The sequence below is a fragment of the Oryx dammah genome, unplaced genomic scaffold (assembly GCF_014754425.2).
Source record: "Oryx dammah isolate SB20612 unplaced genomic scaffold, SCBI_Odam_1.1 HiC_scaffold_2, whole genome shotgun sequence".
Lineage (NCBI taxonomy): Eukaryota > Metazoa > Chordata > Mammalia > Artiodactyla > Bovidae > Oryx > Oryx dammah.
Window position 1 is genome coordinate 73,833,162 of NW_024070186.1, and position 19,528 is coordinate 73,852,689.

At 52.0% G+C, this 19,528-nt stretch overlaps 2 protein-coding genes across 7 annotated transcripts in view; one reads left to right on the forward strand and one right to left on the reverse strand.

The window, feature by feature from the left end:
• The window catches only part of LOC120871984 (endothelin-converting enzyme 2), a 31,408-nt gene that overhangs the window by 5,354 nt on the left and 6,526 nt on the right, over nucleotides 1-19,528 (forward strand). For 3 of the 6 annotated variants that reach the window (XM_040252095.1, XM_040252122.1, XM_040252114.1), the window contains exons 1-8: nucleotides 12,480-12,586; nucleotides 12,840-12,926; nucleotides 13,278-13,413; nucleotides 13,624-13,839; nucleotides 14,290-14,414; nucleotides 14,530-14,676; nucleotides 14,826-14,891; nucleotides 18,794-18,982. In XM_040252095.1, the coding sequence (XP_040108029.1) occupies nucleotides 12,548-12,586; nucleotides 12,840-12,926; nucleotides 13,278-13,413; nucleotides 13,624-13,839; nucleotides 14,290-14,414; nucleotides 14,530-14,676; nucleotides 14,826-14,891; nucleotides 18,794-18,982 (1,005 nt within the window). In that variant the 5' untranslated portion in view covers nucleotides 12,480-12,547. Of the gene's footprint in view, nucleotides 1-613; nucleotides 1,861-12,479; nucleotides 12,587-12,839; nucleotides 12,927-13,277; nucleotides 13,414-13,623; nucleotides 13,840-14,289; nucleotides 14,415-14,529; nucleotides 14,677-14,825; nucleotides 14,892-18,793; nucleotides 18,983-19,528 lie in introns of those variants that run through there. The other 3 variants (XM_040252140.1, XM_040252103.1, XM_040252131.1) reach the window with 3 other exon arrangements.
• On the reverse strand, nucleotides 1,485-3,674 carry CAMK2N2 (calcium/calmodulin dependent protein kinase II inhibitor 2). The gene is made up of 3 exons (XM_040252149.1): nucleotides 3,402-3,674; nucleotides 2,436-2,509; nucleotides 1,485-2,203 (listed from the first exon to the last, which is right to left on the reverse strand). The coding sequence occupies exons 1-2, from the start codon at nucleotides 3,568-3,570 to the stop codon at nucleotides 2,439-2,441; spliced, it is 240 nt and encodes a 79-aa protein (XP_040108083.1). The 5' UTR covers nucleotides 3,571-3,674; the 3' UTR covers nucleotides 1,485-2,203; nucleotides 2,436-2,438.

Genomic DNA, 19,528 nt, shown 5'->3' on the forward strand with positions numbered 1-19,528 from the left:
GGGCACAGGTTTGATCCCTGGTTGGGGAGCTAAGACTCCACAGGCCACAAGGCCAAGAATAAATAAACAATTTTTTTTTTTTAAGAGCTGGGGAAAAAAAATAATAAATAAATAAATAAATAAAGAGCTGGGGATGAAGGCTTAAGGTTTTAGGAGACTTGAAGAACTTAGAAGCCAGGGGAGGCATGGTGTGGAGCAAGTAGTGGGTCACCTTCAGGACTCTGGTTACCTGAAGGAAGAAGATGTTAAGCTGGGTCAAGATTATAGGGGGCTGGAGTGGCCAGGCTCCCAGAGGCTGAGGACTGGATACTGAGTTGCCACAGAGATGAGGCTGTGGCCAGATCCCAGATAGGGAAGGTTAGCAGTTGAGAGGAAAGCAGTGCCCCCTGCATCTGACATCATTCCCATGCTCCTACCTATCTAAGATGTAGCCTGACCCCCATGGAACAGCCAGAGGCAGAGAGGGAGCCTTACCCTCTTGCCATGGAAAGCCCTGAGCTCCTGGATGCAGGGTAGAACCTGAGATCCCACTGGGAGGGCATCTGGTACAGTACTGACCTTTGAGAACCTGGAGGTGGGCTTCTCACCAGTGGCTTCTCTATCTGCCTTGCAGGTGAGCCGAGTGCTGGTCCCTACAGGCCGGTTCATCTCATTGACCTCTGCTGCCCCCCACTTTCGGACAAGACACTATGCTCAAGCTCATTATGGCTGGTCCTTGAGGCATGCAACCTATGGCAATGGTTTCCACTTTCATTTCTACCTCATGCAGAAGGGCAAAGAGCTCAGTGTGGCCCAGCTGGCCCTTGGGGCACAGATCCTCTCACCCCCTAGACCTCCCACCCCACCCTGCTTCCTCCAGGACTCAGATCATGAGGATTTCCTCAGTGCCATTCAGCTGTGAGGCCAGAAACATGGTCCTTCAGCCTCCCTTTCTGCTCCAGGCTCAAGTATTTGGTATTCCTGACTCAGGGTGGTCAAGTCCAAGGTGCTCACACCCCAGGGGCATCATGCCTAAGATAGAGCTGATGGAAGCAACCCCACATGAAAAAAATACAGGTTCAGACTTCTCTTGGATTCCCCAGCTGCCTCCCCCAACATATTGAATCACCAGTAATTTATCTCCAGCACAGCCCTTCTGCATGCCAGCCAGACTTGGACACTTACATCCCAGGGGCCTGTTACTGACCCCCATCCAACGTAGATTAATTGACAGAAGGCTGCAGACTTTGAATCTAGATTGCTTCTGACCCCAGCTCCAGCCCCAACTCTGGTGACCTATCCTGCTTAGGTTGTATTATTTACCCAAGGAGACCACACTATTATGGTGTTTCCAGGCCAGACTGACCTGCCTGTGTTTACTTGGCAACCCTTCTCTGCCAGTAACATGCACCTGAGATTCCCAAATACCTTATCCCCTCCCTAAAAAGAACTGGAGCCATTTGGGGCTGACTTTTTAGCAAACCAAAGCAGCAGCTACACACACACACAGGGAGGTCTGTGTTTATTCACTCCTGGTACAGTGAGGATGGAGGGACATTTACAAAGGACACCCCCAGGGGTTGAGAACATCTCCAGGGCCACAGGTGTCATCCAAAGATGCAGTGCAGCCCCCGTTTGGAATCCCAGGGGCAGGACGCAAAGGTCCAAGGTAAAATCAGACCTGGGCCCGTGGAAGGTGATACCTTGAGGGGAGGAGGTCTGCCAGAGAGCCGCCTGGAATCAGGCATGGGCAGACTGGTCATGTGGTTGGTTACCATGTTGGGGGCTTGTCCCATCCCAGCCTCAACACCCATCCTTTCTGCCAGGCGCAGAAGAGCGTGGCCGAGACCGTGGGGGGCAGGGCATGAACCATGAGGGGAATTAGTAAACAAAGAGTCGGATATAAAAATACAAATGTGCTGAGGAAGTCCCTTAGAAAGAGGCTGAGGCTGGGGTCACGCCAGACAGGGGTAGGGGTGAGGAGCGGCTGGGCTCAGAGGGGTGGGAAGCTCATGCAAATACGCAGCCAAACATCCCTGGCTGCGCGCGAGGTCCGACACCGGCAGGCAGTCGGTTTGCAGACCAGACCTGCCGGAGAGGGGCGGGGCAGGGGAGCCGTGCGGGAGGGGACGGGCCGGGGGTTGAGGGCCGCGGGTCTCTGTCCGTTCCGGTGTGCGGGGTGGGGCTGCGGCCCGAGGTTCTAAAGTGCAAGAGCGCGGCGGCGGGCTCCGGGCCGGTCCGCGCCGCCGCTACCGCCGCCGCCGTGGTGCTGAAGCGGACAGCTCCGGAGTGCCTGGCGGCGGCGGCGGCAGCGACTGCAACCCGAAGGCGGCGCGGCCCTGCAGTCCCCGCCCGCGGGCGCCTGGGCCGGGGCGGGGGGCGACGGCAGCCGCATCGCCGGCCCGCGCTCCTGGCCGCCGCGGGGCTGGGCCCGGAGCCCGCCGCCTGAGCCGGCGCGTCTACACTCCGGACGGCGGCTTCTCCCCCATCCCCTTCAGCACGTCGTCTATCCGGTCATCCTCGATCACCACTGCGCAGGGAGAAAGCGCGTCAGCCGCGCGGCCTCGGGGGGCAGCGGCGAGAATTGGGCCCCGCGTCCTCGCGCCCTACTCAGCTACTGCCCGTGGCCCAGAGACGCCCCTGGGAACCCCGTGCTACAGTGCCCTGCCCATCTGCTCTTTGCTGCCGATTCAACCCAAGGCCGACCCCCAGTTCCCATAGACCCGCTCCTCTCCTTGTGGAGGAACGCCCCTCTCCCTAAGACTCCAAGCCGTTCAACCTTCCAGTCCAAACCCTCCCGCCGCCTGAGCTCTCCTACTTCCGAGCTGATCGGAAAGCTTTTGCTCATGGGATCCCCCACTTCCACCCTCCCTTCAACAGAATCCCCTCCTCAACCCGAATCTCCATCTATTCCAGCCCTCTCCCCAACCTAACCTTGTGGTTTCAACACCTCTTCCGATCCTGGTACCAACAGAGCCCCTTCCCCTTGCAAACAACCAGGACAACCGAACCCTCGCCCCCCTGCCCACTCTCCAATCGGCATCCCTCCCCTCGCGAAGATTCTTCTGTAGCATACACCGACTCAGCGTTTGATCCTGTAGAAGCGGCCAGTCGCCCAACGTCCCCACTTCAGGCAGCCCCGAATGCCCTGGTCGGCCCCTCCCCCTCGCCCGTGTGCCAAGGCTCTACTTCCAGAGGTGGCGAGCATCGAATCCGGGGCACTGCGTTCCCAGGAGAGGGGAAGAGGGGGACACAACACTGCAGCAGGGACCACCCTCTACCCGCGCCCCCCCCCCCCAAACTGCGGCTGGCTGCACTGGTCTGCGGCAGGAGCTGAGGGCGCTTGGCGGGGAACTGCAGCCGGGGGGCGCCCGGGGGAGGATTTCTGGGTCAAGCGGCGACTTCGGGTCCCGGCCGTGTACCTCTCTTGGCTCGGCCGATCTGGCCCAGCTTGGGGGGTCGCTTGGCTTGGTTGCCCGCGAAGAAAGAGTTGGTGTCCTGCAGGCGACAGCTGAAGGAGAGGTCAGAGCCCTCGGGGTCGGCGCCGAAGCGGCCCATCTTGTCCTCGCTGTAGGGCAGGATCTCGGACATGGCGGGCGCGGGACTGCGGCGGGGCGCGGGCGGCGGGCTAGCTGCCGGACCGGCCCTCGCTCAGCAGGGGAGCCGGCGGAAGGATGAAGTCATGCAGCATCCGGGGCTGCGGAGCCAAGCGGGGCCTCCTCCCCCGCGCCTCCGCCTCCCCGGCCGCTGGGCAGGCGGCGGCGGCGGTGGCGGTGGCGGCGGCGGGGACCGGGCGGGGGCGGGGGGCGGGGGCGGCGGTGAGAGCGGAATGACGATGAGCGCCCGACTGCCGCAGAGCGGGGCGGGCCGGGCGCGGGGGAGGAGGGGCGGACAGCGGCCAGGGTTGGGAGGCAGGGAGGCGGGCCGGGGGTGGGGTGTGTGTGTGTGTGTGTGTGTGTGCCGGGACCCGAGCGCCTCCGGCTTTCTGCCGAGATACGGGAGCGAAAGTGGGAGGGTCCTGCCATTGGCGGGAGTGGCGCCTGGGCGAACCGTACCCGGCCACAACGGGTGCAGGATCTGGCGGGGAGAGGCGGAACTGGGAGGAAGGCAGGAGCGACCCCGGCATGCTAGGGGCGGGAGGAGAGTCTTGCACACTTGCTCTGAGATGCTTGCTAGAGGCACTGGGAATTGGGGAGCGGGTCGGGGCCGGAAGCAGGGCCAGCGTTCGAAGCTGGGCGGACACCGGAAGCGTGGCGGGGGGAAAAGTCGGATACGCGGGAAGGTGTGCGGGAACCCGCAGGACGCAGGAATAGCTCAGGCCAATGGGTGGTGTCCCCACCTTTGGCGCGCTCTGGTGTGGGATTGCTCTTCGGGTCTGAAACTGTCATCTGGAGTCTGTGTTTCTGTGACCGCCCTCTGTTTCTGTCTGTGCCTATTTATTTGTCAGTCTACCTCGACGTCTCTGTGTCTTCTGCCTTGATGCCCCATTTCTTTTTGTGTCCTAGTCTCTGTCTACGTCTCTCTTTTTTTTAAATTTAAGCTATAATATTTTGAGAAAGACCTTTGCTTTACACAGCAGTAAAAAATTATGTATTATACATTGCATGAGTATGTGACCAACTCTTTGGACACCAGTGACTACTGTAGCCCACCAGGCTCCGTCCTTGTAATTTTTCAGGCAAGAATACTGGAGTGGGTTGCCATTTCCTACTCCAGGTGTCCACGTCTATCTCTTTAGTGTCTCTGTTCTTCTATATCCATGCTTGGGTTCTTGTGTGCCCGGCTGGTACTTGGGGACCTCAGGAGCTGGGAGAACCGCAGGGCGCGGCGGGGGCTTTGAGCCCGAGTTTTCTGCTCCAGCAACAGGGCTGGGGGTGCAGGTCTGCCTTGGTGAGCGCGTGTCGGCCCAGTTACCGAGACTCCTCCAAGGAGAGAGCCGAGATTAGTGCCGAAACTCGGGCTCAAAGCGCGCGCTGCGCGCTGCGGTTCTCCCAGCCCCCGAGGCCCGCGCTGCGCTAGCAGTGTAGGAGGAATGAATGACGGCGTCGCGGGGGGCGCGCTGGCTGCAGGTGACGCGGGGAAGCCCGGAGCGCCTGAGGACGCGACGCCGGTGAGTCCGGAGGTAGAAGGGGAGGGATAGAGGGAGTCTCCGCCCTGGGTGCTGGGGATCACGTGACACTTCTCGCCGCACCGGAGACCACGCACCTTCTTCTCTCCCCCCTCCTCTGGCCGTCAGCGGCGGCGTCACCTGCTTGCTAGCGGGCTGGGGCTCTGGCGCAATCTCTGGCCTTGGGGGAGGGAGGTGTCACACATTCGGCGATAGTGACGACAGCGCTGATAAGGATAATAATCATCCGAATAATAATCATTAAGTCCATACTCAAGGCGGAGGGTTCTCTACGGTCGCCGAAGCCCATTTCCTCCTTCCCTCTAAATCACATAGCTGGTGAGGAGCCTAGTGCTGGGTCTTCTTTCTTCAACAATTGTTATTAGGGACACAAAGGCGAATGCCATCATGGCTGCCCTAGGACAAGCCTCGGGAGTGCCAGAATTGCCTCTGTACAGCCTCACTCAAGACCAAAGACCTGAGTGAAATGAAAGTTGTTCAGTCGTGTCCTACTATTTTCGACCCCTATAGTCCATGGGATTCTCCAGACCAGAATACTGGAGTGGGTAGACTCGCGTCTCCAGGGATCTTCCCAACCTAGGGATTGAACCCAGGCCTCCCACATTGCAGGCGGCTTCTTTACCAGCTGAGCCTCTAGGGAAGCCACCTGTACAGCCTCACTCAAGACCAAAGACCAAAGGCCCAGCCCTATCAAACCCTCCTCTGCTCTGTCCTGGTCTCTGGGATGAGGGCTGGAGCTGGAGGTGGAAGCCCTGCTGGGTGAGCAGAGTCTCCAGAACTGGAAGGACAGAAAAAGCTGGAGCTCAGGGTTACTAGGGGAGAGTCCAAAGAATTCCACCCCTGCTAGAGGTTGTTCAGCCATGGGTTCCAATCCAAGCTCTGCCACTTCCTGTGTGACCTTGAGCAAATAGTTTTCTAATTGACCCCACAATTATTTTTTTTTAATTAGTTCATTGGTACTGGTAACATTTTAGGGAGATATGGAAAATCACACAAAATCTTTCATATATACTCTTCCAATCTTTTTCTCATGTATTTGCATAACATGCATACATACTTCTCTGAGCCTCCATATTCTAGTGTGAAGCCTAGAGATGATAGAGCCTACACTAATAGTTTTGTAGAAGAACTTGTCTTAAGGTGAAGTGACTTGTCTCAGGAGGTAATGCAGTGACCCTACCAAAAGTGATCAAAGGCCCATCTGGGTTCTTTCCAAGAATAAGATGAGAGCACTGGGTGGGGAATTGAAACATTTCTGGTTTCTCCTCTCAGAATGAGAGAGAATGGAGGAATAGCAATTTCACTTGGAGTTTATTTGGTTAGTTCCTTCTTAAATAATCCTACTCCTGTAAGACACATGCTGGATTGTGATTAAGGCAAAAGACATAAGTGCGAAATTGTAAAGATATAGTAATACATGATTCAGCTATGTTGTGAAAATTTGGAGCGAGTTCTTTATTTTTTTTAATAATTTTATTTATTTATGGCTGCACTGGATCTTCGCTGCTGTGCGTGGGCTTTCTCTAGTGGTTACTCTCTAATTCTGTTGCATTGACTTTTCATCGTGGTGGCTTCTCTTGTTGCCAAGCACTAACTCTAGGCACAGGGGCTTCTTCAGTAGTTGTGGCACTTCTCAGCATGTGGAATCTTCCCAGAGCAGGAATTGAACCCGTGTCCCTTGCATTGGCAGGCGGATTTGTTAACTAATGGACCACTTAGGAAGTCCAGAGTGTGTTGTTTAAATCATGATCCTCTACTTAAATTCTGATGTTCTGCATCCCTGTCCATGAGATGAAGATTCATTTTCACAGGTAAAGTGAAGTAAAGTTTGTTTGGATTGTTGTGACAATGCATTGAATTTCTTTTGAAAGCCCCTCAAAACCTACTAGTGGGATTGAATCCATATGTTCTCAGCAGAATAATATGCCTTTTGACAATTGAGTATTAATGACACTTTTATTCAAGCAGAAACCGTAGGCCTGTGTAGTGAGCTGGACAGGGTCTCCCCTAAAACTTATGTCTACCTGGAACCGCAGAATAGACCTTATTTGAAAATAGGGTCTTTGCAGATGTTAATTAGTTAAATTAAGCTAAGGTCATACTAGATTAGGGTACACCCTTACTGGTGTCTTTGTAAGAAGAGGACAAATGCACAAGACATATATACACGCTTGGGAAGGCCTTGTGAGGAAGCAGAGATAGGACCGGTGTGGCTGCAAGCCAAGGAACACCTAGCATTGCTAGGAGCCACGAGAAGATGGAAGAGGCGAGGAGGGATTCTTCCTTAGGGCTTACTGAGGGAGCATGGCCCTGCCTAGATTTTGGACTTCTCATCTCTGGAACTGTGAGAAAATAAGTTCCTGTTTTTCTTTTTAGTTTTTTCTTTGTTCTTTGTTTGTTTTCTGGCTGCACCCCAGTGCATTAGTTCCCTGACCAGGGATCAAACTCTCACCTCCTAAAGTGGAAGGATAGTGTCCTAACCATTGGACTGCCAGATAATTATAAGTTAAGTTTGTAAGTTACAAGTTTCTGTTTTAAGCCACCCAGTTTGTGGTACTTAGTTACAGCAGTCCTATGAAACAAATACAATGTTACAAGTATTTTGGGGTCATCCTTTTACATCTCTCATGATCATGTCTTGCCTTCCTTAAGCTCTCTGGGGACCCTTTGCTCTCACCCTGTCCCTCAAAGAAACCCTATACCACGAAGGTATTTCTGGGATTCTTCTTTTTAGCAGAGGCTGATAAATTACAAAAAAGAATGAAGCAGATCTTTGTGGATTGACATGGTAAGATCTCTAAGACCTATCAAAATATCACCAAATAACAAGTGTAGAGTGTGATTTCACATGTGTGAAAAAGTATACACACGTACGTATGCACACTTACACACACACACACACACACACACAGTGTATTTAGTTAAGTAAATACATAAGTAAAAGAAAAAATACATACCAAACTGCTGCTGCTGCTACTGCTAAGTCACTTCAGTCGTGTCTGACTCTGTGCGACCCCATAGACGGCAGCCCACCAGGCTCCCCCGTCCCTGGGACTCTCCAGGCAAGAACACTGAGTGGGTTGCCATTTCCTTCTCCAATTCGTGAAAGTGAAAAGTGAAAGTGAAGTCGCTCAGTCGTGTCCAACTCATAGTGACCCTGTGGACTGCAGCCTACCAGGCTCCTCCATCCATGGGATTTTCCAGGCAAGAGTACTGGAGTGGGGTGCCATTGCCTTCTCCACCAAACTGCTAATAATGGTTATCTCTGAGAATGGTACAGGGATCCTGGCAGAATGAAGTTCATCTTTTATTCTATATACTTCTGGAGTATAAATTACATTTGCAATAAAAGAGTTTTAGTGATTTTTTAAAAAAACTTTTGAAACCAATGATATAGTCCATTTATCAAACATCACACTCTGACCTGAGACAAATCAGTTGACTTAAAAAGTGATTCGTGGTTAAGAGCATTGAGTTTAGATTCAAAGCAAGAATCTTCCTTCTCCTTGATGTGTGACTTTTTAGGTATGTTATGAAGTTTCTCCCATCTGGACAATGATATTGGTAGACTCTATCTTACTGAGTCATCTTGAGGATGGAATAAGTTAACATTCATAAAGTGCTTTGGTAGTGCTAGATAATAGAATTGTTAGCTCTTATGCAGGAAAGCATAAAGAAGTTAAAAGTAACTTCATCATTAGATACATTGATTAACATTTTATTGCATGTCCTTTCAATCTTTTTTTTAACCTATGCTTTTATACTTTTTTGTTTCACAAAAATGAGATTTTAGAATTATTTTTCTCTCCCACTTAACTATATGGAGACCATTTCCTGATAGTATTAACTCTTTTCCATCATTTGTAAATGATGGAATGTTTGGATGTGTGTATGGATATTTGAGTTATTTAACAAGACCTCTACCTTTGGACATTGAATCCCCTCCCATTTTGTTATTATAGATGGTGCTGAGATGAACATATGGTATAGGAGAAAAATGGCCCAAATATTTTGTAGCTCTTCCAATCAAGAAGTAGACTCTTTTTCTCCATCCCTAAATCTGGGCTCAATTATTTAACTTGCTTTTCTCAGTAGGGACCTTAGCAAATTTGATGCCAGTAGAGGGTTGAAAAGTGTTTATGTACTGGGGCTTGCTGGTTTTTGGTTGCTAGGAATTCTGATACCACCATATGAAGAGGCCTGGGCTAGCCTCCTGGTGAAGGAGAGACCACACAGAGACTGGGCCCAGTCATCTCAGCTGAGGCCCAAACATGTAAATGATGTCATTCAGCTAGGCCATTCAGCTCCTAGTGAGCTGACCCAGACCTGACCACGCAATCAACCTACTGAACCTGAAAAGTAATAAATGTTTGCTATTTTCATCCATTAAGTTTGGGCAGTCTGTTATTCATTCAAAGCTAACTGATACAAACATGCTGTAGATAACAGGCTTGTTTCCTAGAACAATTTCCTAGAATTTGACTCTCTAGGTAAAAAATTATGTACACATAACTGTTGATACATATTGCCAGACAGACTGTATCAGTTTATAAGCCACCAGCAATATATGAAGATGCTCACTTTCCCCATCTTTGTCAACATTGGATACTAATGTGTGTGTTATCTTCATGACTATACGGTTCTTATAGGTTAACACATAAAACATTTTCCATTCCCTTTCAATTCACAACCAATTCAGAGAAAAACTGACCTCATAAAATTAAACTTATAGGAAAATAAGAGCAGAAAATAGAAAAATAATAGAATGAGAGAATAAAACAGAGTCAAATATTATAAACACAGAGGAAGTAAAATAGAGTTATATAAAATAGAAGAATCTCCAAGCCATAAGGTACTTAACATGTAGTCAGGAATAGTTGTGAACCTGATAAACTATCCGGGTTATGAAAGAGGCATGGAAAGGAAATATCCATTTGGGCCAAACCTAGTGAAACTGGAAATACTGTATAGAGAGGTACCAGCCTCTTTCTTATGTGGTTGCATTTAATTCTCACAGCAATACACTGAGTAGAAATGATCCCACCTTGATGAAGAAGAATGAAAGGTCAGAGCTTTCAAATAAAGATTATACACCTAATAAAGAATGGAGCCCCGATTTGAATCCAGGTCTGTTTGGCTTGAAAGCTATGTGCTTCCCCTTATTCTTCCAGAGAAGATGTAGCAGAAGACTAGCAACTAATGTTGGGAGGAAGTGTGTACTCCTTTTGATTCATATTGCCAAAGTGCTCTCCAAGAAAGGAGTCAGATTGCCTGGGTTTGAATTTGAATTCCAGCTCTACTACTCACTAGCTGTGTATCACAGCCTCTCTATGCCTCGGTTTCCTCATAAGCCATTGTGTGTGCCATGAAGATAAATGAGTGTGTTGATGTAAAAATACCTGGAACAGTGGCTGGCCATGGTACAGTGCTATATAAGCTTGCTACTTACAGCATGGTATTACAACAGCCATGGGACTATTTCTATGAGTCTGTTGCTGGAAAGTCCTTATAAAGAAGTTTGCTTGTACTCACGTGGCCATGTCATGGTGGGATTTTCCATATGACAGGACTGACCCTGTGGCCATGTTTCCCTCTATCCAGGCTTGGGGGAAGTAGGGAAGAGGTCAGCAATGTGATGCCACATTGTCATCTCATTGAACATGAACTCCAGATGTGGACAGGAGAAGGTTGTGCTGCTGCAGACCACAGTGTGGCTGGATGAGAAAGTTCCTTACTCAGGGAACCCTTGATTAACCTAGAACCCATGTTCCCATCTGGGAAGCAGAACAGGCTTCCTCCAGCCATACAATTCTCATTTCCACCTATAGGATTTTAATAATAACTACACCAACAATAACAATAGCAGCGAGAGTACCCTTTATGTGCCAGAAATTGTCCTAAGAACTTTGTAAGTATTGTTTCATTTAATTCTCACCACCATCCTTTGAAATAGATACTATTCTTATTTCCATTTTACCAGAGAGGAAATTGAGCCTGAATCCAGAATCCTTGATCCTAACTATGACACTGTACTGCCTCTTATTTGAGAACATGCAGTTTTGGGGTGAAAAATGCCAAAAGAAAGAAATCTAGCAGTTTCTCAGTCGTACATCATCTACCCTTTCTCAGTCACAAGAGTATTCCATGTTAGAGATGCTCACAGCAAGATGTTTGAGAACTGAGGTTAGAGTCAAGAATCCAGGGTGTGGATTTGCTGCCATTCCAAGCCTTCTCAGGTCAAATTGAGAGAGGTGGGATGAGGATGAGGCACTTTAAAAAAAAATTTTTTTTTTTTTTTTTTAAAAACGACCAGACACTCTTCAGTGAAGCAGACTGCAACACCACCAGGCCTGATTAAGGAATGACAATATGGAAGGCAGATGGCAGATGCATAGACGCCACACTATTGCCTTTCACTTAAATATTGCTTGGTGTTTTTTTTTTTTTTTCTTGTAAATCTCCCAAATAAAGTGGTTTGCTTTTCTCAAGTTAGAAGTGTTAACTCGTCTTTTCTTTAAATATCTGTGCATGGCTGTTTTTTTCCCTGCCGATTTGTCACCATCTGTAACCCTCCCTTTGTGAGATGATCTGATGACAACAATTATCTTGGAGAGTAAAGTGCAGTCTTGAAGCAGCGTGTAAGGGTGGACTCAGTGTGTGCAGTGTCTGTATGCTGCCCAAGCACTTGTGTGTGTGTGTGTGTGTGTTGAATGTGTGTCCGGAACCTCAGGGCAGAACACATGTTGTCTCTGGGTGCCTGGTAAGTGTATACCTTTTGTGTGAATATGCAGTCTGTGCGTGGTGGTGTGTGTGTGTGTTTGTGGGCCGTGTGTTGGGCTGAGTGCCTGCCTGTGTACTTCGGGTCTGTGTGCTCCCTGTATAAATATGGTGCTGACACCCTGAATGTGGGTCACCTCGGGTGTGCTGCTCTGTGTGTGCTGGCTGAAGAGGGGCAGTGCGGACAGCTGGGGGAAGACGTTCCCCTGAGAGCGTAATTTCTCAAAGGTGTTTGAAGGGGATGGGGAGGGCCTGCAATTTCGGGGATTGAGCAGGGTTTTCGGTCTGGGTCAAAGACATGTAAATTAAGGGAGGTTTGCAAGAGGGTGTTGCTGGGATGGGGTGCTGACCACAAAGCGGGGAGGGAGACTCGGAGCTTTTGGAGGGCGGGTGGCTCTGGCTGGGGTGCAGCTCTGTGGGGCGGGCCGCGGGCACCAGGAGCCAGGACCGGGCGCCGGACTGATGGCGGGGCGCGGCCGGCGCGCTCCTCCCCTCCCCCACCCCTACCCGGAGCGCCGCGCCGCGGGGGGAGGGGGGCGCCGGCAGGCGGGGGCGGGGGCGATGGCGGGCGGCGGCGGCGGGGCCCGGCCCGGGGCCGAGGCCACGGCCTGGGCGAGAGCCAGCCGCCGGGAGCCCTAAGGTGCCGCCGGCCCCGACTCCACCATGAGCGTCGCGCTGCAGGAGCTGGGCGGCGGCGGCAACGTGAGTGCGGGCCCGGGGCTCCGGGGGAGAGGACCAGGGTTGGGAGGAGCGGGGGGGCCCGCGGCGTTGGGAAGCGGCTCCGGCTCGCGGACTAACTTGACGGGCGGGGGTCGGAGGGACCCAGGCTGGCTGGAGGGAAGGGGCCCCGCACTTGAAGCAGGAGGGGCCTGGCCGGGCGAGGGGCGCCGGGGCAGGGCCGTGGGCGCGCAGCCCTTTCTGCCTGACCTGGGTCGGCGCCCCGACTGTCTGGCAGATGGTGGAGTACAAACGCGCCACACTGCGGGATGAAGACGCTCCCGAGACCCCCGTAGAGGGCGGGGCCTCCCCGGACGCCGTGGAGGTGGGCAAGGGGGTCCTCCCTGTCTCACCAGGCCCCCCAGCCCTGGCACGACGCCCGGCACACCCAGGAGCTCTCTGGGTTGCCCTGGAGCGTCACCTGCCCCCACCTCAGCTCCATCTCTGGCCTCTGCGCTAGGACTATGGCGAGGCGACTCTAAGCCATGACGTTGCACAAAACAGGCTCAGGGCTCAACTCAGCCTGCCTCGTTGCCCCTGTGCCCCAAGTTAACCCTGTTAGCAGTCTTTGCTCCATGGCTCTGGAAACTGCCTGGCCCTTCACCCTCCGGGAGGACTTCTGTGGTCCGGTCGCCCGCCTGAAGCTTGCTACTCCAGGTCCTCCTCTGTTCCCCAGGCGGGATTCCGGAAGAGGACCAGTCGCCTCTTGCGGTTGCACACCCAGCTGGAGCTGGTCTTGGCTGGTGTCTCTCTACTGCTGGCTGCCCTGCTTTTGGGTTGCTTGGTGGCCCTGGGGGTCCAGTACCACAGAGGTAGGTACTCCCACTCCTGTCACTAGCCCTCCTAGCTGTGGGGACTCTGGAGGCTGATGGGGGGAGACTTCTGCCAGCTGTCCTCTGGCCTCCCAACCTCTCTGTTGGAAGGGAGGGCCTCATGGCCCCTTGCAAAGCATTTGCCTCTCCCAGACCAACTGACTATCCCCTACCCTCCCCACACCCCACCCCTCATGTCCCCTGCCACAGACCCATCCCGTAGCACTTGCCTCACAGAGGCCTGCGTTCGAGTGGCTGGAAAAATCCTGGAGTCCCTGGACCGTGGAGTGAGCCCCTGTGAGGACTTCTACCAATTCTCCTGCGGAGGCTGGATGCGGAGAAACCCTCTACCTGATGGGCGCTCTCGCTGGAACACCTTTAACAGTCTCTGGGACCAGAATCAAGCCATCCTGAAGCACCTGCTTGGTGAGTGGGCCTACCAGGGAAGCATTGTATCAGGTATATGCCTCATGCCAGCACAGGGCTCGGCACTTAGTAGGTACTCAATAAATGTCCAGGAATGAATAAGGGGATGACTGCCAGCCCTCCTGGGATACGGGATGCAGACACTGGGGGCTCCTGAACGGTGGAGATGGGTTGAGAGAGCAGATCTCTGAGGACAGTGAAGGAACTCTCTGAGCACTGGAGCATCGCTGAGAGGTGGTAGACACCAGGGAATCTGTTGGGCTTCGAGATCTTTCAGAGTCTCTCTGGACAGGGGAGAGGAAGCTCTGCTCTGCTGTGGTTGACAGTCTTCCCATGTCTACATTAGGAGCAGTGCCCTCCTGAGAAGGCAAGGAGAGGGATCAAGCAAGGGTCCGGACCCCTCTCAGCAGTTAGCATGGTTGCCACCTGGACCTGTGTTCTTTCTGACAGAAAACACCACCTTCAACTCCAGCAGTGAAGCTGAACGGAAGACGCAGCGCTTCTACCTCTCCTGCTTACAGGTGGAGCGCATCGAGGAGCTGGGTGCCCAGCCGCTGCGAGACCTAATTGACAAGGTAGGCTCTTGGGGTCGGCTGTGGGTGGGGGAGCAGGACAGGCCTTGGGAGAGGATGTGGCCCCAGAGAGCTTCGGGGGCCTTGTGCCAGAGGTGCCACCATGGTCTCCACTCAGATTGGTGGCTGGAACGTTACGGGGCCCTGGGACCAGGACAACTTCATGGAGGTGCTGAAGACAGTAGCAGGGACGTATAGGGCCACCCCCTTCTTTACTGTCTACGTCAGTGCCGACTCTAAGAGTTCCAACAGCAATATTATCCAGGTACTGGTCTGGGGAAGGGTGGGGAGGGACTTATGGACTATTTGCTGAGGCCACACTCCCTTCCTCTGTGATGGGCTGGCTGGGGTGGCCTCCCTGCACAAGAGTCCAGATTTCAGGGGGAGGGCTCACTGCTCATCTTGCTATTGCAGGTGGACCAGTCTGGGCTCTTTCTACCCTCTCGAGATTACTATCTAAACAGGACCGCCAATGAGAAAGTAAGGAGGATTCTCAGAATATCCACCCGACACCCCTATTGGGGTGTCATTCTCCTCTCCCTGCATTCTTCCCTCACTCCTTTCTACCCTTTCCTTCCTCCTTTCTTCTCTTCTTTCCTTCTTTCCTCCTCTTACTTTTCCAGGAAAACACTTATAGGCACCCATTGTGAGATGTACATTTCAAAGCCTCTGTCACAGGATGCTTTCAGTGCAGATGGGTTCATGGGCCTAGATAGCTGAGAGCAAGGCTCACAAGAGGGGCCTCTAGGCCTCAGGCGAGATACTACAGCTGGAGAAATTTTCCTCAGGAGGTTGCATTTGAGCCAGGCCCTGCAGAATGTCTGGGGCTGGGTGAGGGCATGCTGAGTTTAAACAAAAGTGTTGAAGAAGGAAAAGCTAAGGTGTGTTTGGACAACAGGAAGGGGTCCAGTTTGGCAGTGTAGAGCTCAAAGCAGATGAGAGAGTGGAAAGGTGGGTAGGGACTAGTTATTGAGGGGACCTGCAGTGCTACACAATGGCACCCCACTCCAGTACTCTTGCCTGGAAAATCCCATGGATGGAGGAGCCTGGTGGGCTGCAGTCCATGGGGTTGCTAAGAGTCAGACGCGACTGAGCGACTTCACTTTGACTTTTCACTTTCATGCATTGGAGAAGGAATGGCAACCCACTCCAGTATTCTTGTCTAGAGAATCCCAGGGATGAGGGAGCCTGGTGGGCTGCCGTCTGTGGGTTCGCACAGAGTTGGACACGACTGAAGCGACTTAGCAGCAGCAGCAGGGCTACACTGAGTTTACTGTATAGCCCCCAGAGAGCCACTGCATGCTCTGGGGCAGACCAGGACTGCCCCAGTGAGCAGTGCTTTGGGAAGGCAGTTTGGCTGGGTGTGAAAAGTAGATGCAAGAGAGGGAGCCTGGAGATCAGTTACTCAGAAGTGTCTGCAGTACTCCAGGCTCTGAGTCTCTGAGGACCCAAATGGAGGAAGTGGCAGAGGGAAAATCAGGAAGGAGAGGATGCAAGAGACATGCGTGTGTGCTAAGTGGCTTCAGTCGTGTCTGACTCTTTGTGACCCCAGGGACTGTAGCCCACCCGGCTCCTCTGTCCATGGGATTCTCCAAGCAAGAATACTGGAGGGGGTAGCCATTTCTTTCTCTAGGGGATCTTCCCAACCAAGGGATCGAACCCTTAGTCTTTTGCATTGGCAGGCAGGTTCTTTACCACTAGTGCCACCTGGGAAGCCCCACAAGAGACATAATTAAGTCCAAATCATGAATTGTTGATGCCTGGATATTAGAAGAGAGGAGATGAAGGAGGAAGAGATAAAGATAGTTGAGGCTGTGTGCCAGATGATGGTGGGATGGAGTGGTCCTTAGGGAATCTGGGGTATTTACAGGGACAACCAGTTTCAAGCACATTGTGGGTTGGGTGTTGCTATCACAGGAAAAGACAGACTTTGAAGTCAGACCTTGATTTTAATCCCAGCTTGGCAGTTTGGTGCAAGTTGATGAAGGCCTCTGAGGCTGTTTCTTCACCTGAAAAATGAGGATGATGGTATCTACTTCATTGCATGCTTGGGGGCAGCAGGAGGATGCAGGTATATGATTCTGTATGTGGCAGATACTCGAAGTGGGAGCTGCCTGTTTCAGTGATGTGAGTGTGAGGGAGCTGGGCACCATCTCTCTGGAGAGGTCAGCAGACAGGTATGAAGGTTTAGTGGGGTCCTGAAGAGAGTACAGGCCTGGAGGGACCCAAAGGCTTGAGGGGCCTCTCCTTAAAAGCCTAGACAAAGGCTTAGGAGAAGTGAGAGAGAGGGCAAGACTAGAGACTAGAAAGAAGGAGATCCTTGTATTTCAAGAGGCAGAGGGAGGAAGAGAGACTTCTATGGAGCAAGGAAACCAGGAAGGGCTTTGTACTTCTTCTATTCGCCCCCAAACATTACCAAGTATCCCTCAGACAGACCCTCCGCTAGCATGTGGTGAGCAAGACACTACCATTCAGTGGAAGAGAAGGCAGGAAACAAGACTCACACAGTTGTCCTATGGACAGTTGCTGTTAGAGGAAAAGTGTGGCAATCCGAGAGTCCTTTAACAGAGAGCCAGCCTGGTCCTAGGATGAGGGTAGGCTGTGGAGAAGAGAGAGAAAGTCTTGGGCAAAGGAAACGGCTGATGCAAAAGCTCTGAGAGGGGACAGGGTATGTCTTGTTGACATATTAGAGAGGGGAGTGGGAGGGAGAGTGGACCAAGTCCTGGACAGGTTGGTAGAGTCCTGTTATACATAAACACTATGGGTCAAGTTTAGCATTGATCCCAAAAGAAATAGAAAGAGAATCTCAAAAGTGGGGAGTGGTGTGAACAGATTTGTGGTTTTCATGTTACCTGAGTCAGGGGAGGAAGGAATTTTGAGAATTCAGGAGAAAACCGCATGGTTGACTCAGCTTTTAGTGCGTTACCGGTTGTCTTGAGTAGGAAGTCTGTGCCTGCATCTTGGGGAAGCTGCAGCGCCAGAGGTTTCTTATCCTATCTGCAGAGTTCAGGAAAGTCTCAAAAGTAAGTCTTGGGACTTACCTGATGATCCAGTGGTGAGGACTCCATGCTTCCAACGCCAGTGGCCCAGATAAGATCTTGAAAGCTGCATGGTGTAGCCAATAAATAAATAAATAAAAGTAAGTCTTAAGCAGAAAGTAAGGAGGTAGGGAAAGAGGGGTGAGTAGGGGAGGGGTTGGCAAGATCACTGGTTGAAGCAAACATCCCCCTTAATAGCTGGGATGACTGGAATTGGTACTCAGACTTATGACATCAGCAGCAAGGAAGAGGGGAGGTGGGAAAAAGGAGATACTTCAAAGTGCAGAGAATGGAAGAAGAGATGGCCTTTGGCAGTTAAAGGAGCCCAGAGTGGGGCAAGAGTGAAAGTGGTCCCTGGGAGGTCCATAGGAAGTCAGTGCTGAGCAGGGCTAAGGGTCTGTGCACAGGATCTCATCCATCAGTCAACAGTATTTATTGACCACCTATGAGGTGCCAGATACTGTGCTAGAGCCTGAGAACACAGTGGAGAGCAGAGCATACAGCCCCTGCTCCTATGCAGCTCAAGTGCCAGCAGGGGCTGAGGCGACATGAGTTTGTTCTGAGCCCAGGCAGTGCTGGGGCTGTGGCCCTGGAGTCATGGAGCCTGGGCCACATATGGACTCTTGCCATCTGCTCGTTTATGGTATGAGTCAAGAAGTCATGTTGTCTGTAAAACGGAACCTAGTACTCACTTTATGGGGTTGCCTGGGCTCTGGTGGCGGGGGAGGCGGGAGATATATGTAAAGCCCCAGCAGAGAATTTGATACATGTACATACATGGAGTCACTACATATTTTTTCTCTGTTTCCTTCCCCCTTGGAGGCCAGAGGGGAAGGCAGCAAGTCTGAAGCCTGGCAGGATGGGAGGTAGAAGGGAATGAAAGCCAAATGTAGACCAATTCCTCCATGGGGTCCACCCAGCTGTTAAGTGAAAGCACGTGGTCACTGATGGGCTGGGAAAAGCAGAAGGGCTTCAGGAAATGAGAAGGGCTGAGGGATATGGGAAGCAGGGCCACCCACTGCACAGAGCCTATTCTGTGCTAGGCCCTTTTCCAGGCCTTTGGGATACAGTGGTAAATACGCCTCTGTAACCTGGAATGGTGCGCTCCTGGAATTTACCTTTTCCTTGGGTAAACAGATGATGAGCAAGGGCACAAATAAACAAAAAAAGATCCTAGCAGATGATGATAAGCAGTATGGCAGAAATGATGAGGGTCATCTCAGAGAGCTTCTTTGAGGAAGGTCCACAGAAGAGATGGTGGGCAGGGGCAGCAGCCGGAACAGTCCTCTCGGCCTTGTGCAGGACTTGTTGCTGGGCTCTGAGGATGACTTGGGGCCCCGACAGGTGCTTACTGCCTACCTGGACTACATGGAGGAGCTGGGGATGCTGCTGGGCGGACAGCCAACCTCCACGCGGGAGCAGATGCGGCAGGTGCTGGAGCTAGAGATACAACTGGCCAACATCACAGTGCCCCAGGACCAGCGGCGGGATGAGGAGAAGATCTACCACAAGATGAGCATTGCGGAGCTGCAGGTGGGGCAGGCAAGGAACTGACACCACTGGAAGGGGTCAGCCCCCAGCCCAGGCCACCCAGCTCCCCTTTGTGCTGTCTACCTGAGACAGACAGTCCTCTCCTTGTTTCCCTACTGTTTCTGAGCTTCTCGGTTTCACCACTGCTATCCTGGAAGGAAAAATAGTGTCCATTTTAGGGCACCCCCACTGGGCCATCTTTTGGCCCCTTTCATGTTGCCTGGGGTTGCATAGAGGAATTATGTTAAAAATCTGTGACAACTTGTGTACAAGATGCCCACAAAACAGTCAGAAGAGAAATGGAAGCATCTCCTGGAAGGCCCTTATTGTGCCAGGTATCAACCTCTTAGTCTTTGAATTATAGAGAAGTTGGGTAAGGGGGTTCTGGAGGAGAGGCCAGGTATGTAGGGACCCTGCGTGGTGTCTGGGGAGTTGATCCAACTGTTTGAAAAATATTTGAAAATCTCTAGCCCAACTAAATATCACAGATGGTTGTTTTCTGTGTATAATAAGTGACTGGGTTCCCAGATTGAAGCACACTTAGGCCTA

Bases quoted from the DNA above. Each gene is read 5' to 3' on its own strand.
- CAMK2N2 (XM_040252149.1), bottom strand. From the start codon at position 3,570: ATGTCCGAGATCCTGCCCTACAGCGAGGACAAGATGGGCCGCTTCGGC. The intron at 2,510-3,401 runs GTACACGGCCGG...CTCCCTGCGCAG, and splicing joins GATCGGCCGAGCCAAGAGAG to TGGTGATCGAGGATGACCGG.